We start from the raw sequence: 18326 nt of genomic DNA, 5'->3' as shown, positions 1-18326 counted from the left end.
GCGCTGCAAACTATTGAGGCCTCAGGGATTTTGTTGCCTAGCAGTGCTGCAGTGCTTCTCATAAGCATCAGCACTTCATGGAAGACGGCCATACTTTCACTTTGGCATACTTACCTTTGGTGCATAGGTCACTTATCACCATATCATCTAAATTGCACCACAGATACGGGGAGTTTATGTGTCTGTGTTTTTTTTTGTAAATCCGAAAGTAATAAATGTCCCAGTGAATTTCTTAACCCTCCTTATAATAATCAGCTTCTCATTTCACTGCAGCCCTGCTTCCTCTTTCCTCAGGACTCAAATATGTTTTGACAGATCGACGAAAGGAAGCGGCGGATAAAGTTGGCTGGATTTGGTCTTTGTCTTCCCTCCGACCAACTCTTGTATACATCAACATTCAGCTGTGGTTAAAAAAACTGTTTGAGTTAAACTTTAAGATGTGCTGGCAGAAGTTCAGGAAAAGCTTTTGATCCGCTCGTCTGCTTGCCAAGGAGGATCTTTGGAAATGCCAAAATTAATGATTGCTAACTACTTTAAGAGGTGTGTTGGCTGACAAATAAGATTCACTTACAGGCGAGAGCAATGCCGCCTTTTTCCAGCTGCTGCAGTAGGCTGCACACAGTGTATCATACTAGTATCACACTGGTATCATACTGGTATCATACGTCATCATTTAAAAACTCTCATGTCTCAGATGTGTTCTTTTACTTTTCCTGTGCTCCGGCTTTGTGCTCTGCGCTGTTTGATTGGAATCATACAAAGTGAGACCGTCGGGCACACATCCAAACAAAGTCAACCCTAAATCTTTTACAGCCCCTTTTAAGAGGATTCAGCCGCTGTTTTACTGCACGAGGGCACGCCAGGACGCACTGCCATAACATCTACAGCACAAAAGGCTCACACAGGTTTAAAGCAGCGTGCGCTCTGTAATGTTACTGTTCACTGCAGCCGTGCTCGCCATATCATGGTTACTGGCCATTCAGCAGCAGAGCACGTATCAGCAATCCTCATTTCTGAGTATGCAGCACAGAAAAAAAGAAAAGTACGAGAGTATATAAACAAGCATCTTGAGATTTTCATCATACTGAAAGTACATTCTCCTATGGAGCAAGGCCTGATGACGGCGTGTGGAGGAGAGAGGGGAGTTGATGTTTCCTCTTACTGTAACACCGCTGAGTGTCTGCAACAATTTTAAAGAATGAAAATAAAGACAGTCTGAATGAGACAGCAAGGAAAACTCCCCCAAAAAATCAAAGAACAATGAACACACACACACTAACTTCCATTATCACAGCTGAACAATAAGAAAAGCAAAGAGAAACGTGGGTTCTGTGTTTTTCCAGCTTCCCTGACAAGAATGTGCTAATTTCACTTCATGGGATGAAGCCAATATGCTCCGAACAGCTCGGGGAAGAGTTCTGATTCACAAATACAGACAGACATAGGTCCTTTTCATAAGTTACATTATATTTGTCTTTGTGCGTGTGACACTTTGAACTGTATGAAACGCCGCAGATCGAAACACACTGATACACCGAAACTATGACAGTTACCAGTATCTCTCCCAGACGTTCGAAGCGTAAAATAGCAGCATCCGTGTTGTTTTATCTGCTAATATTCAGCAGCCACCGCTGATACAGCCGCTGCAAGTCATGTCTGAGGATGTTCTACCAAAGCTCATGTGGTTTCATACAGAGGGCTCCTGCAGGACTAGAAGCAGCAAAAATTGATTTTTTCCTGCTCTGCATTTTTCATCCATCTGCCATCCATCAATGAACCTTCTCACCCTGCACACTCTCATTCAAAAACAGACAAACAACAAGCTTCAGTTACCAAATTCCACTGTGGCTACAGCAATGAAAGCCCTTTAAAAACTCAAAGTGATCCCAGGTCATCAGCAAACTGCAACAGAGTGTTTTCATACATGTTTTCCATATTAATGCATGTGTTGGATGCGTAGTCACCTATGAGCCGCTGCATTCATACATGCAAACACATTCTCTACAGTCTGTAAGGATCTGATTTGGAGACAATGTGCACTCTGTTAAGCTGGCAATGTTTCAGCCTCTGCAAGTTTCACAGAAATGAAACTCATGGACCATCCGCACACTGAGTGTTTGCTAAGATGTACGCAAGACACATGCACACATGGGCGCAATGTTCCAAGCTGCACTCGTATGTGCAAACAGTTTCTTAACACGCTGCAATCAGACACAACACGCACTCTGCTAAGCTGGATATGCTTCAGCCTCTCGCTTCTCTCCCTGGTTCACAGAAATGAAACTTATGGACGCATGTGCACACATGCAAATAAACACTGAGGGCTTAATAACATGCACGCTGGACACATGCACGCATTAGAACAGTGTTCCAAACTGCATTACACACTACGTGTGTTAGCAAATACAATACGTCTGCAGTGCATGTAGGAAATCGAAGACAGACGTGCAACATGTGCAGAGACAGAAGGGGCACGCATCCACTGTTAAAACGTGTGTGTGTGTTTCTGATTAGGCTCAACCCTCTAACCCATTTCCAACCACACAACACAGAGCAGAGCCAGAGCAGTCCACCCAGTCCTCGCTCTCTCTGCCTGTCTCCCTCTTTACCTGAATCACTTCTGCACTGAGTGTATCCTGCACTCTCCAACTTCGCATTGCAAATTTGTTTTAATCAGCACTTATTCTCAGCCACCAACAAAATACACACTGATAAACGTTATCAGCAAACCGTTTGTTTAGAAAGTGTAGATACAAATGGGGCCTTTTAGGAAGTCTCACTGTTAGAACCTCAGATGTGTTACGATATCCTGCTGCCAAACTGAAAGGAAACCGTGATAAACAAACAAAGTTGTTCTGCACTGAGATCTGAGACCAGGTCTCTGATCTTTCTTATTTTTTAAAGTAGAGGTCGGAGGTTAACTGGCGCCTTTAAAAGCGCGCTCCACTGATTTACCATTGCGCTCCTCGCAATCGATGCAGCAGATTTCGAGATACCATGTTTTTGATTCCACACATCTTCTTTTTTGTCAAAAACTGAGGCCTTCATTACCCACAATGCAACTCGCTCACCTCATTTGGAGTGGCATCACTTGAGGCCGTTCGTCTCCACACAGCTCCTCCTGCAGCCACAAACAGATCTGATAACAGACTTTGATATGTAAAGTTGGTGGAGTTTGCCTCTGGGTGCACGGGCAGTCTGGACTCTGCATGATTTGTTACTCAAGGATACACTTAATGATTAGTAATCATTAATAAAAAAAAATAATGCTGACAGCAACAAACTAATGGACACAACAAGTAAGCCTCTGGGTCTCCACGAGGGGGGAGCAAACACATCTTCAGCAATCACCTGATGATGAAGATGAGGGGTGCAAGAACGAAACAGAGTGGCCACAATTAGCAACAGCCACTCATAATGGAACCAGCAGGCTAATCTGAGTACTAGTTGAGTCAGACAAATCCTGGTAAAATGAAACCAACTATGACACTGACAGACACAATGACCTCAGCAGAGCTTTTCCTGGCTGCCATCTGCCTGCCTGTCTGTCTGCCTGTCTGTCTGTCTGCCTGCCTGCCTCTGTCTCTTTAAGAAAGTCAGCTGACCTTGAGTCTTTCCTTAACTTTCTGTTTATCTGACTTGCTCCTTTGTTGCCTGGCACCATGACCACAGGGGGCCTACTTCTCTCTTCGCTTGTGATGCCCACAGGTGCCAGCAGCAGACTGTTCATAACTTTCATTTCCCTCTATCTTGTTAACTCAACGAGATGGACGCTGTAGTAGAAAAAAAAAGAGACACCATTATAATGCCATGAATGTCATTTTGTTAGGAGGAAAGGAAAATCTCTCAGAGGTGGGCTCAAACTAACCTGCAGCGGGTGCAGACCAGGCTGGACTTAACATGTGAAGCCTTCATGAGCAACTTGTTAAGTCATACAATGTGCGTTACATTACTTACTGTACAGCTGCTTGCCAAATAAATGAGTCATTTGGCACGAAAGAGCGATTAAGAAATGTACAGTCGTCTGCCAGAACAGTGAAGCCGCACTGCGAGCACAGATTCTGCATGCATGCAGCCCTGAAGGGCCCGAACACTGCAGCAACTGCTTGCACTCTAATTAGATGAAATTAGATCAGACTGAGCTCAATTTTCGGGTTCCCGTGAAACGAGTCTTGCGTCACAGCTTGTGCCAACTGATCCTACTTGATATCATTAGAAATCATCTGATTAGGCAAGAGTTTGTGACTGCAGAGATGTGACTTTATGTGAAAGAGTTGAGAGGAGTAGCACACCTCAGAGTCTCACTAACAAACCACCATTAAGAGAAATATGACCAGCGCTATGACGTGTCATCTGCACTCTATTAATACTACAAATCACATACCATCAATTAAAAAAAAAAAAGGTGGGATTCCCAGTGGAAATGGCATGATGTCGCCTAGTTTTGAAAGTCAGAATAGTGAAATGACTGTTTGGATGTCACAATATGAGTATTTCTGAGATGAAAAGCCCCAAAATGTCAAGGTCCCATGAAACTCTTTTTCTGCAGAAAAGCCTGCCACTAACAACAAATGAAGAAGTGACGGATTATTCAGTGCGAGGCGCCTCAGAGCACACGCTGACATACGCATGGCTCAGCAGCTGTAGTGAATGAATGAAAATCAATACAATTACACGGAAAGAGAGAGATGCTCCGACAGAATACCAGGAAAAACAGCCGAACTCAAACGAATAGAAAGAGCAGAGGTTTCACTTTCGGTTGTGTTTCAGAGAAACAGCCCGCCTGCCGCTAAACTACCGTGATGCGAGCCCTGTTTTTTTTTCGAGGAAGTGGATCGAGCAGAGCAGGCGGGGTCAGGAGGCGGAGGAGTGTTTGCCTCGGCGCTTATATGAGCGTGCAGATCTGACGGGCGGGGATCACAGACAGCCCGCAGGTCCACGAGTCACCTCCGAGCTTTCAAATGCGACCTCCGCGTCCACCTGGCGCCGCGTCACGGATTACCTGCAGGCGCTTCGCTGCGGCCACCGCGACTTTTGCGCTTTGGGATTTTACGCACAAAACGGATCTTTAAAACCGGCGCTGCTGTTAGAACAAAACGGTAAGAGCTGTCAAGCTGCAGCTGTGCAGAGCTTTTGGAGGACAAAAGTTGTGTTTTGTTTCTTTTTTGTTGTTGTTGTTGCTGTCGCGCTGCACAGGTGAACATTGGTGAAACCATGTGCGCTCCTGAGTGCATGGACAGACAGATGCCTTCATGATTAGCTTTTAATGCAAATGAGAAGTATGGTGATAATTTGAATGTTATTCATCTTCCTTTAACGTGTGATGGCAACATGTGATGTGGGGGAAAAAAAATAAATATAGCACACGTTATCACCTGGTAATCATTACCTTTTCCTGGAATTTAAAAGCACTTTTGATGAACTCTTGGCTCAAGTTGCGGTAACTCAGATCGGCCTGTTCTGGTGGGACGGGAGAAGTGGTTTTGGTCTGCACCTCATGTAAATTGTACTAAGCTGAGATGAGTAGCTACAGATGTTCAGTCCAGTGGGGTCAGCCTCTGGGGTTCAGTGTTTCAGACCATGTATGGCTTGAAAAATCTGTTTTATTTGTCCAAAAAGCTGGATTTTAACCTGATGTTGCAGTCGCTGAGGCCAAAGTGAGAAAGAAAAAATACTGTGAGCGTCGTAAACTTTGTGTATGTGTGTGTGTGTGTGTGTGTGTGTGTGTGTGTCTCCAGGCTAATGTACAGTAATCTGTGTGTGGCCGACATTAACGTTTACTGTATTCCAGCCAAACCGCAGATTCCACTCATATCAAACACAGTACCCATCAGTGGAAACTAGAATGAATGTCTGACCCACACTCAGAGAAAGTCACTGAAGTGTTCACACACACACACACACACACACACACACACACCTTTCTTCTTTCAGGGCCTTACATGGTCATTGTTCAAAACCTGATTTTAAAGTCGTGTGCTTTTATTGTTACACTGATTTTTGGCAGGAAGGTGTTGACTTCAGCTGAAGCAGTGAACGTGTCAGTTGCTTTAATAGTAATGATGAAGGTCTGTAGTTAACTCTCTCTCTTTCCTGCCTTGTCTCTCTCAGGATGTCAGTGTGGTGGTTAGAGATGGGAGAGGGTCTGGGGCCGCTCTCCCCTGTAGGATGGTAGCCGACAGCACAGTGGAAGGCCTCGACAAGACCCGCTTGTCAAGCTCATCCTCGTCGTCATCATCCTCATCCTCATCCTCATCCTCCTCCTTGTCCTCATCCTCCTCCTTGTCCTCCTCGTCATCGCTGGCCGGGCACGAGCTCGCTGTCAGCCCTCACCGCACAGAGTCGGAGCAGCTTCAGCGCCGGGACGCCGCTCCGGGTCGCAACCCGAGGTCAGCGCCCGTCGCCTCCGTGTATCTGACCCACTTCCCCACCTTCTCCTGCCAGGAGGACTGCAACATCATCACAGACACTGCGTCCAAGCTCGAGCGCAGCAGCTTCTACTGGGGGCCCCTGGGAGTGGAGGACGCCCACCGCATGCTGCGGGACGCTCCGCTGGGAAGCTTCCTCATCCGCGACAGCCGGCAGAAGGACGTCTTCTTCACGCTGTCCTACCACGCCAAGAGCGGGCCGGTCAGCGTGCGCATCAGCTACAGTCGGAGGAAGTTCTCACTGGCGGGCAACGAGCGCACCTTCCCATCGCTCTTCGCCCTCTTGGAGTATTACATCAACTCTCCCAAGAAGAGCCTGAGTGTCCCCTACAGGAAATGGCAGCCGACGCTGCAGGAGCTGTGCAGGAAGCGCATCATGGAGCAGTGTGGTGGGGAAAGCCGGGTCCCAGAGCTGCCCCTCACACATGTTGCCCAGGACTTCCTCTTGGAATTCCCTTACAAACTATAACAAGCTTGCCTTACAAAGTTTCAGGAAGGCGGCGTTTGGTCAAGGCCGGCCGCCAAGCGTTGGACGTTAAGGCCGCAACGCCGTGGTCGCCGCTCCGAGCAGCTCCCCGCCTTGAGCTGAAAAGCTGCAGAATGTTTCACAAGAGACATTATCACCACCGTCATGTGTCCAATCAGACGGGGTCCACGCTTGACATTTCAACACACGTTACCTCCAGAGACTCAGCTCCCGCTTGCACACGGACGGAGCGCCTTTTGGTCGCGAGGAAGCCTGAAAAGGCGGAAAACGGCGCATTAAGAGAAAACTACAGACACGATGGAGCTATTACAGACATAAAAGAACTGGTGGGGTCAGTTATCTGTTTGTGGCCACCAGAGGCCCAAAAACATTTCAGAGTGGACTGTGGATGGACACTGAGAGGAGTGTGGACTTTTAGAAAGGTGGAGGCATGTCGGCGGGTGCGGTTGAAACCACCACAGGCGTCGGTACAAGTGGGGTTTATTTTTGTAGCAGATTTGAATACTCTAATGTTGTTGAATGTTTACATCACGCCAGTGCTGGCGGCTCAGACACCACCTGATGTCCTCTCGGATCCTGAGCGCTGCCGTGACTCGCAGCGTGACCCAGAGGACGCACTGTAGGGGACGTCAGGCGGTGGAGTCGCCAGCTCAGGTGTTCAGTTGTACTGTAAGCAGAGGCTTACCACCTCTTGTTCAGCCATCTCTGCCAGGCAGATGATCATTTTTCTGTACTGAATCAGATATATATATGAATATTTTTTTATATTGTTATTTTCTACTATTTCATTGGAAATAAAATGTATTTAAACTAACCTTTCTGGATTTAGTTACTTTCCGACTGCGGGATTTCTGTTCCCTAAATCGAGTCAGGTGCAGGAGTGGTGGGAGTTCACAGGGGTGGAGGGAGGGGGAGGGGCAAACACACACACCCTCATAATCACACACTTTGTCCTCGCTATGTCACAGACAATGGGGCAGACAGGCAGACAGGAAGTGTGAGCGTACAGTAGCGTCACCACAGTGATTCATCTCTGTAGGGCAAAGTGACAGGTGGGTGGGGTTACTTTGATAGTAAATGGACTATTACTCTTAGAAACACACACACATTTACCAGAAACAGGGGCAGAGGTGACACATAATGAAGCATGTGAGTGTGTGTGTGTGTGTGCGTGCGCGCTGTAAACCTAATGAGGACCCAGAGCAGATTAAAATTCCCTCAGGAGGAAGTGGGAAATTTTTTTGGGTTCGTGGTTTGACGGCGACATGTTAGATCAAGGTCAGGGTTAGTGTTTCAGGTTAGAGTTACGATAAACCCCTCGTATGCAGCGCACAGTTAAAGGTATGTAAATAAGCAGAAGGGGGTAAAAGCAACACACGAAAGCAGATAAAAATATTGAAGAATTTGTGGAGAAGAAATCCGAAGGCTTTGCGCATCCTGCGCATGAATGCCAGCGTGTCAAAGTGAGGCAGTGAACCAAGAGGAGATTTAAACGGTGGCTTTGCTCTTTAAACAAAACACTGCCTCCATTCACCACGCTCAGGCTGGAATATCACCTTTCTCTGCTGGGTGTGGCAGCACTCGGCCAGGTGGGCATACCTGGTTTGAGTGACTCATAGGTGCGTATGTTTGACAAACGCTATTCACTCACTAAATTTTCTTCATCACTGCAACGTTGGATCAAGCTAGGGTGAAAGCCGCTCTGATTATCATTGCGGCCTTCCTCTCAAAGGGGCGGCAGCTGCACAGAGACACGCCCAGCAGAGTGACTTAACAGAAGAAGAAGAACCTTACACACCTTCTACACAGTGTGACACACAGCTGTTGCATTCAGAGTTGCAGCAGAAACTAATGAAACTTTGAAATGTAGTGGAAGGCTTCAGCTGTTGCAAAAATACTGCAGACACATACGGTATACATCAGGCATCTCAAACCGGTTCCATAAAGGGCCGCGTGGCTGCAGGTTTTCATTCCAACCCAGGAGGGGCACATCAGGCCAACCAATCAACATCAAGGGATCACTTAGTTAACAGCTGAAGACTGAGATCAGCTGATTAATTGATTCCAGCCAGGTGTGTTCCTCCTTGGTTGGAATGAAAACTTGCAGCCACGCGGCCCTTTATGGAACCGGTTTGAGATGCCTGGTATACATGGACATATCTCATTATGCCGTCATTGTCGCTGAACGCTGCCACTCATCTCTCAAACGTCACCGTGTGCGCCGATCACAGAGCCACACACGCTGTTTTTCATTTGCTGCGTTTGTGTTGATCAGAGCTCAGCGTTTTGGGAAATAGCTTTTTCCGCTGAGAGATGAGAAGATTGATGCGGCTGTCACGCTTGTACAGTAAATATGAAGGTAGGTAAGAGGAGGCCATTTCTGGGTGAAAACAGGTAAATGCAAATTCTTATTTTTTTCCCCCAAAAGCATAAAATAAGAGCAGCGTATTGCTTTTTAGCAATTAGGAGCACAAATGTTGGGGCCAGTCAGGGGATTGTGTCGTTATATAGAAAAACAAAAGAAATGGGCTTGCCGAGTGTTGCTGTCTGCCTCCATCACAGTGGATGAACCTGACACAACCACCTCATTAAAGCTCCAGGTAAGCTATTTCTGACATCTATTACATTTTCAGTCATTAAGCCACTTCATTTTGCCAGCATGGTGGTCAGTCCAACGGGACATTACTGCAAACTGATCATATCGCTGTGGCGAAGCGGAACAGCTGCCTCTGTTTTGACAGCTGTTGGTGCTCATTACACAAGAGATGGAGAAAACAGGTTGGTTTTAGCCCCACTTCCTACGCTGTTACGTAAGGCAGGTCAAACTCATTCCATAAAGAGCCATGTGGCTGCAGGTTTTCGTTCCAACCAAGGAGGAGCACACCAGGCTGGAATCAATTAATCAGCTGATCTCAGTCTTCAGCTGATAACTAAGTGATCCCTTGATGTTGATTGGTTGGCCTGGTGTGCTCCTCCTTGGTTGGAACAAAAGCCTGCAGCCACACGGCCTTTTATGGAATGAGTTTGACATGCCTGGCGTAGACGGACTGCTAAACCAAACTCCATTCAAAAAGCGTGTGTTTTATGGTAGGGCCACATTTTACACAGTAAAAACTTCAGTGCCACCATCACTCAGACTCAGAGTTTTCTGTTTCACTTCGATCTACAGGCACAGTCGGCACACTTCATTCACTCGGGAACGCTAACCTGCGATGACTCGGTCGCCACAGATGCAACATATTGTCTCACAGTTGTCCGAACAAGATATAATGTTTTGACTGATGAGCTTTAGAGGTGTGTTTTGGTACTGGCGAACAGAGCCAAGCTAGCTGTTAGCCTCTGTTGCCAGTCTTTGTTCCAAGCTAAGCTAACGGGCGCTAGCTTCAGCCATACATTTAGCGTCACCCTACAGGCGTGAGAGCAGTATCGATCTTCTCAGCAAGACAGCAAATAACTGCATGTCCCAAAAGTGTCAAACTCTTCCTTTAAAGCGCTAATTTTTGCTAAATTTGTTCCCCAAGTTTGTCTTGTCTTGTCAAAAGAACTGCGAGATGAGCTGTGATTTCAGCTGGCGTTATCTTTCGAAAGCAGAATAATTTGGTGAATTTTGCACTTTCGTGACATTTGTGAGAGCATGTGTCACCTTTTGACGTCTAACTTGAGGTTTTAACCTTCGCGAGCCCAACCCCTTCCTCATACCTAACCAGAACACCAACGCCGAAGCCAAACCTTACCATAAAGCTCTGTGATCTGCTTCTGGGGATTTTTTTTTTATTCTCTTGGGTCTAGACAAATGTTGTCTCACACACTCACACTCACACACGCACACACACACACACACAATGTTGAGTCATTGTGAATAAAATGCAGCTTGATTCAAGGAAAGCCTGAGTAGTTTAAGGATATAATTATCTCAGCTTGAGGAACGAGGTGAAAACACACACACACACACACACACACACACACACACACACCACAGTGGAACATGAGTCAGTGATGTAAACACAATGATATCTGAATTTTGACTGCCGCGTTCATGTTACCAATCCTCACTTTTTTCGAGGCTGTACCTAGAAATTGAGGTCAGTGAGTGAATCACGTACGTGGCACATGGCGTCTCACTTTTCAGGACATTCCCGACTATTTTGAGAAGTGAAAGGTGAAGTGACGTGTACTTACCAGCTGATTTCTGCTGAATCCTCCGCTCGGAGTTTTCTGTCCTTTAAATACATGCGCACACACACACCCTTCTAGAGAACTCAATTAAAAACCTGCACCGCAACAGAGAGATGCCCACAAGGTCAATGGGGGGTAAGAATAACCAGTAGACGCTGTTTCAAAAAAATACCTTGACATTAGATGTTTCCAAAGAAATGGATTCTACCAGCAGAGTGAGACTTGATAACTCCCCCGAGGTAAAGGCTATTAGCTTTTACATAGACTGCTCTCATATCTCACAGCCTCGCTAGTTGAGTGTGTTTCCTTGGACGGAGCTTTCCTGTGTAGAAGGCCGGTTCTCGTAAGACTGTCATTAGTCACCAGCTTCCTTCATTTCTTCAGGCTTGCAGGATTTCCTCGCTGACCAGTTCTGGTTAGTGGGATATCTCTGAATTCACAGTATGATGGTAACTGTTTTTTATTTTTTTTTTTTTATGTAAGTTTGTGGAAACCATGCTAGCGGTTTCCCTCTGTTTCCAGGTTTTGTGCTAAGCTAAGCTAACTGCCGGCTGTGTCCTCACATTCACCATACAGATATGAGATTGTCAATGTTCTTATTATACTCTCCACCGGAAATGAGGCCAATGAGCATATTTCCCAAAATGTAAAACTATGGAGCAATAACACACAAAGAAGTGCAGCAGTGCACCAGCAGAGGACAGAGAAGAAGACGTCTAGCCAGTGTGAACATGGATAGAAGCAATGCAGGTTAGAAAATATACAAAAAAATTAATTAAATAAAAAATCACAAATATTTTTATGTGGAAGGAGTAAGTTCAGTAAGCTTGTCAGGCTCACAATCTGTTTTGATGTAGGCAGTTACTCCCTGGAGTCTGCCTGGTGACAAGACTTCATGAGAGCTAGCTGTTTCCCCCTGTTTCCAGTCTTTGTGCTAAGCTAAGCTAATTTGCTGATGGCTGGTATAAACTTTTGTATAAATTACCATAAATATGTTATATTCATGCTATAATGAGAACTGTTATTTTATTAGTTATGTTCTCAACTCAATCCTTTTACACAGTACAGTATCTTTAATCAAACCTGGGCTTATATTTAGAACAGGTGTGTGTGATATCAGTGATCGTAACACACTCTGGGGCGTGCAGACCTGAACAGCACAAATCCCCATGTAAGATCTCTACAGTCAAAACTTAGTCAGTGCTGTGACTGTGGTTTAGTACAGAGAAAACATGCACACACACCACACACACAGATTCACTAGAGTGTTTTAGTATGGTTGCAGTACCAGGAACCCATTCACATGTTTACGCACACACAGCCAGACTTCCCTGAAGAGAGGAACCGAGATAAAAGCAACACATGCAGACCGCAAGATGACTGAGGGCTCCTGCAGCAGCCACAGAAACACAACGCAAAGGTAGAAAGTGCAAAGGCAACGTCATGATCCGAGCCCTCGCACACACAAATACGATTTCAAGCAAATACATGCATGTCTACGCTCCAGAAGAGTTTTAAGCACGAGTTTACGCCTCGGTGTAGAAGTGCAGAGAAGGACGTCATGCATTATCTTGCACAGAAGTGCTAGATGGATCTTTACAGTGTTGATCAGGGTTTTACTGCTTTTCTGACTCATGCTGTAGATTCTCAAGATTTTATAGACTGTAGAAATTTGAGAGTGATTAAATAGAAATGTAGAGGTACTCAAAGATAGAAACTGCTCCTCTGGTGACCCATGGCTGAAAAGAATGTTGCAAAAGTGCCCTCATGGATGCACCAATAGCAGATCCAGAGTAGCCAGCCCTTCAGACCACCTGAGTCCACCTCTGGAAAGATAATCTGAATAGGATACTACCATATCTGCAGAGTGCAGAGCAGTAACTTCATGTGCTGCAGGATATGAGACAGGTAGAAGCCGCCTTTCACATCATTTACATTAAATTCACTGGGCTTTAACCACTCTGATGGCATAACTGAACTCTGGTCTCAGCTGTGTGGAGAAAACCTGGTCCCTGCTGGACCCCAGCTGCTGCTTTAAACACATCCTGTTATTGAGTCATACAAATGGAGCTGCTTTTATTTTCTCTGCTAAGGAGATCAGGTGCTCATCGGTGAAGCGTGTAGCTTCAGGTCCTCCACCATACTGACACAGAGACAGAGCTCTCATCTGTCAACCACACCACAGCACTAAAATCTCAACTTTTCTCAGAAAACTACAACTTAATACCCATTACTTTTTCTTGAAATATGACATTGTTCGCATTATGACTTTATTCTCATAGTATTACAATTTTATTCCTTCAAATACAACTTTAGTCTATAAATATTTTAACCTTTCCTCCAAATTTTGCATTTTTTTCTTCAAGATATTACTTTCTTCTCCAAATGTCCACGTTTTTCCCCCTCAGTGTGGCCCTACTTAGTCTATTGTAGCGAACTGGTACTACTTTGGCCATGAAACACAATAAGTGGAAGCCTTTGCATGCTCAGTGTATGTGTGTTTCTGGGGTTGGCAGTTCTTTTCTAATATTTCCTGTGGTTTTCTTGCTCAAACACATGAGGAGTGCCATTCTGCAAAGAAGGAGAAAAAAAAGAGAAGAGCCAGAGGGAGAACGAGCACAGCACCACCCCCAGAAAAACCGTCTTCTGTCGACCAACGCAGTAACGACTCTGGCAGCTGTCTCACTGTTAATTAGAATAATTTATTGCGGTTCTTTATTTATTCCTCTGTTTCAGGTCATGAACAATAATTACAGGTTTAAAAGCCAAACGCATTTACAGTGCATACAAATGTTACATACACACACACTACAATCAGAGACTAAATAATGGAAGCTTGTCATCCCGTGTTCGGATAGAGGTTGCCAATGGTTACAGGCAACGCGCCGCCATGTTGTCTTCACACATGACGGCATGTTCCTTCGAACCATCGGTCGCCGCTCTACCAGTGGTGCCAAGCCTCTTCAGCATGTCAGTGATCATCATCGTCATCATCACTATCATTCTTCTGCTATTTACAGTAACAAGATGGAAATACTAAGAGACAGACTCAAAAAAAAAGAATATTGCTCTGAGTTTCTTCTTTATAAACTTGTTGATGACTGTACAGAGTTAAAAAATAAGACTGATCGAGCATTAAGACTTTAGCTGTGTGACAATGGCACAGAAAAGAGAGGCGTGAGCTGGAAAGCAACGGCTGAGGAGAAAAAGTTAATAAAAGGATTAAAAAGGATGAAGAGAGGGAGGAAAAAATGTTCTAAAGAATCTGTGACTGTGCTCTGTTACTTACAAATAAAGTCAAGAATAGGGCTAAAATACACTGATCCCATTCAAACTGATCAAACAACACAGCTGTTTGGAGAGATAAGTTGTCCGTTACATTCATCTCTCCCCTCATTGGTTAGCTCTTAAGATTATTGCAGTAGTAAAGCTTTATTCAGCTGATTAAAGGAGGAGGGCGAGGAGGGGTTTGCCCCTAGACGCTGAACTCAGAACAGCTTCTGAAGAAAACAATGTTGGTGTTTCTCTAAGTTACTGTTTGCTGTTTTTCTCGGTTTCAAACATAGCTTTGTGCCCCGCCCAACCACTACGTTTTACGTTTTTCTGGGGCTATTAACCACATTTTACTCCTACTTTTCCTGGAGAATGGCTGTTTTATGGTTCACTGGTAGTTGGGTGGAAAAGTCGTTCCCAGCATCCTGTTTATTAAATTATAGTGAGGATGCTCCCAACAGCCGTTGAAGTGTTGTGAGCACTTACCAATTTAAAGCCATTCCCAGATATGAGGAGAATAAAAACTGAGCTGAGGTCAGCACCTGAGGGGTAACCAGCAGATACATTCAGCCCAGCTGTGGCCATGCGCAGACCTGAAGACACGTCTGACATCGATGATATCTATTATCCTGCATCGCTTTGAGGCTGTGAGAGTTTCAATTTATCAGTCAAATGAACTTTTTATCTATTTTTCTAAATAGAATCACGCAACACTTAGCTTTTCAATCAGTAAAACAGCAGCACACCTGCGCTGCTGCAGCCTGAAATGCTTCATGAATTCAGAATGAATGCCTGCATGGACTGAGAGAAGCTCAGGGAATCGTTTACTACCAGCTCAGTCAACTGCTGTCCATTATGTACAACTACCCCACCACTGATTCAGCAGCTTTCGCTCCATTCAGATCTTTCTCGTCATTCATTCTGTCAGTCGGGGCGCTGACTGGCGAATCACCTCTGTGAATAAACACACGCTGTCTAATCCCTGCAGGTTGTAAGCCACACAATGGATTCGGGAAAGAAGTTAGTGATGTGGAATTGGGGGAAAACAAAGCCAATCCAACGAGGTCAAAGTTTGTTAATTACTGTTGCATATCTGAAAAAACAAAACGTCTTTGTTCCGCTTCACCAAAGCAGCCCGTCCAAACCTGTCAGCTCAAGAGATCAACGTCGCCTGTGATGCAAACCAACTGCGCGCTGCTTGTTCTGAGAATCCCAAAGCTGCTGCTCTCACACACCTCATCTCGTACACCCCAGAGGTGAATTCATCCAAACATCTACCGATCAAAAGATTTGGTGTGACCCACAGCGTCAACATCAAATGAATGTTTACAGCACGAGCTCCCTCATTCCTCAAGACGCTGCAGATTATTTCACACATGTTCTGTTAAAGAAGCCGATCGGTAAATGGGAAATGAATGGATCGTCACTTTGCATGTGGAACAATAACTGTAAAGCAAAACGTAGAGCACACACGCAACCGTGGTGGCTGAATTATCTGAGTGCATACATAACCCTGCACACACTCACACACACGCATGGCATGCATGCACACCTACCCACGGCACTTCTAGGTGGCAGTAACTGCTGACGGGGTCTGACATGCAACGGGCTAAAAGGCAAGTGCATCTGACTCTGTGTGTACAGTATGTGTGTCTGTCCGTCAGCACAGAAGTGACCACCGCAGCAAAAAAAGAGGTGAACTGTGAACTGGTGAACATAAGACACAAAAAGAGCAGGCCTTTCAAAACCTCACAAGAGCTCACGGCGGCAGCATGTTGGTGTGTGTGTGTGTGTGTCTTTGAGCTGACAATCGATCAGGATGAGTAAAAAACGTTGCTGGTTGCGTGCCTTGACACACGCTTGCTAAAAACACACTCCGGTGCACACATGTGCTTGAAAGCCTTCCTCGAGCTCGACCGGTGTCTGTCTCGTCCTCTGCTCTCTCTCCCTCCCTCTCTCTCTCTCTCTCTCTCTGTGTGTGAGCAAAAAGAGTCTTTCTTCATGTGCTAACACAAATGCTGAGATGCCTCCGAAAGGCCCTAACACTGTTCACATCACACACACTGCCGGCAGGTCGCAACATGAACATGTACTGCAGCCAAGCTGGGTAGTGTGACAGTCACACTTCACTGTCCTCGGTGTGTGAGTATGTGTGCGCGTAAGAGGCGAGTTTAAGTGCATGAATGTGACGGTGTGTGTGTCGATTAATCCAGTTCAGGTGAGTCTGGTGTTTCACTGCGCATCTCTGCCTCTTCTGTCTTCTCTGCTCCCTCTGAGTCGTCTCTTCCTTGCAGCTCATGGTCTCTGTTCATCTCCGCAGATGTGTCTTCGCCCTCAGGCTCACCTCCACCCTCTGGCTCCTCGTCAGTGGGCGTGACCAACTCCGCCGTCGTGGTTTCCTCCTTTACCGTCGCATCTGTCTCAGTCTCATCCGTCGGCGACACCTCCTCCTCTTCTCTTGGCTCTCTTTTCCTATCCCCCTCTTTTTCTTCGTCGTCCTCCTCCTCCTCTGCGATGGAGGCGTCTGGTGTCTGGAGGGAGTGCGCCGCGGGGATGTGGCTGGTGCACGGGTGCAGGTGCGGTGAGTCGGCGGGGGGCAGCAACGTCAGCGACTCCACGCTGAGGGTGTCTGTGCTGCTGTCGGTGAGGAGGGAGATGGTGGGCTGGGACGCTGGGGTGAGGCTCGGGGCCAGGGCCGGGGCTGTAACCGGGGCCGCGGGAGGAGAGGAGACTAGCATTACTTCTCCAGCGCCACCTTCCCCTTCTCCGCCTGAGGAGGAGGGCGGGGTGTGCTCCAAAAATGCACCATCATCTAGAGGAGAGGAGAAAGTGAGGCAGGTGAGCTCAGAGGAAGACAACAAGGTTTAAGGTTTCAGCTGAGAAATAATGTGGCTTTTCTTTAATAAAGCCTTTAAAAACCTGCTTTGTAAAGAGTTTCTGCACAGAGATGACCTTAAAGGATAACGTTTGTTTTTTACAACCTGGACCTTATTTGTAGCATTAAATACGACCATTTACTCACCCAGACAACTTTGGTGGCATTTGGAGTCGTTTTGAAGAAATTAGCCCCAGAGGAGCGGCGCGTATATCCGTATAATGCAAGTACTCGGGGCATCCATGCGTAGCCTCTATATAACGCATAATCTGCGGCGAAACTCGTTCATATTCCAATATTTTGTTATGATATGCTGGTGCTATTCCCCTCTGAGCCGGCGGTCGGCTAGTTTAGCTGTAGTTTGGCACAGCTATGGTTTGTTATTGCGTATTCGTAGCTGACCGCCGCAGAGTCAGCCGTGTTGTGGCTGGCTGCTCGCAGCGCCCGGCGTTCGGTAATGACACCATCCACGTCAGAGGTAGTTGTCTAGAGACGCTGGATGTTGATAACATGCCACCACAGGCTCAGAGGGGAATAGCACCAGCATATCTTAACAAAATATTGGAATATGAACAAGTTTCGCAGCAGATCATGCGTTACATAGAGGCTGCGCATGGATGCCCCGAGTACTCGCTCCTCTGGGGCTAATTTCTTCAAAACGACTCCAAATGCCACCAAAGTTGTCTGGGTGAGTAAATGGGCGTATTTAATGCTAGAAATAAGGTCCAGGTTGTAACAAACGAAAGCTATCCTTTAAGGGGTCAAAAGAGTAGCTGCCATTTAAAAGTACTGTGAGAAAACAGAATGAATTTACCATCCTATGCAACTGACGTGAGAAACCAGTTTCAGCTAAATTCTGGAATATTCAGTGAAATTCCACAGTATTTCCAAAATTCAGCAGAAAACTGTTCATAAAACCCAGAACCAGTGGGAACCTAAAAGCCCCCAGGATTTACACATGAATGAAACACACACATTTGGACAGACTGACAACTGAGTAGCACAGTCCAGTGTGTCCATCTGGTACCTCCTTTTGTTCAGAACCTTGTGTGGTTTTCACATACAAGGAATTTGTCTTGGTGCTGTG

General features: G+C 46.0%; 2 protein-coding genes across 2 annotated transcripts in view; one reads left to right on the top strand and one right to left on the bottom strand.

The window, feature by feature from the left end:
* The first annotated feature begins 4926 nt into the window (after positions 1 to 4926).
* Positions 4927 to 7039, top strand: socs1a (suppressor of cytokine signaling 1a). Its single transcript, XM_041956931.1, has 2 exons — positions 4927 to 5099; positions 6112 to 7039. The coding sequence occupies exon 2, from the start codon at positions 6169 to 6171 to the stop codon at positions 6895 to 6897; it is 729 nt and encodes a 242-aa protein (XP_041812865.1). The 5' UTR covers positions 4927 to 5099; positions 6112 to 6168; the 3' UTR covers positions 6898 to 7039.
* A 6530-nt stretch (positions 7040 to 13569) lies between these two features.
* Positions 13570 to 18326, bottom strand: part of clec16a (C-type lectin domain containing 16A) — a 39669-nt gene continuing 34912 nt past the window's right edge. The window contains exon 24 of the mRNA XM_041956755.1: positions 13570 to 17176. Within this exon, the coding sequence (XP_041812689.1) occupies positions 16569 to 17176 (608 nt within the window). The 3' untranslated portion in view covers positions 13570 to 16568. The remainder of the gene's footprint in view (positions 17177 to 18326) is intronic.

The sequence above is a fragment of the Chelmon rostratus genome, chromosome 17, assembly GCF_017976325.1.
Source record: "Chelmon rostratus isolate fCheRos1 chromosome 17, fCheRos1.pri, whole genome shotgun sequence".
Classification (NCBI taxonomy): Eukaryota; Metazoa; Chordata; class Actinopteri; order Chaetodontiformes; family Chaetodontidae; genus Chelmon; species Chelmon rostratus.
Note: the sequence above shows the minus strand (reverse complement) of the source record. Positions and strands in the feature narration are given on the sequence as shown.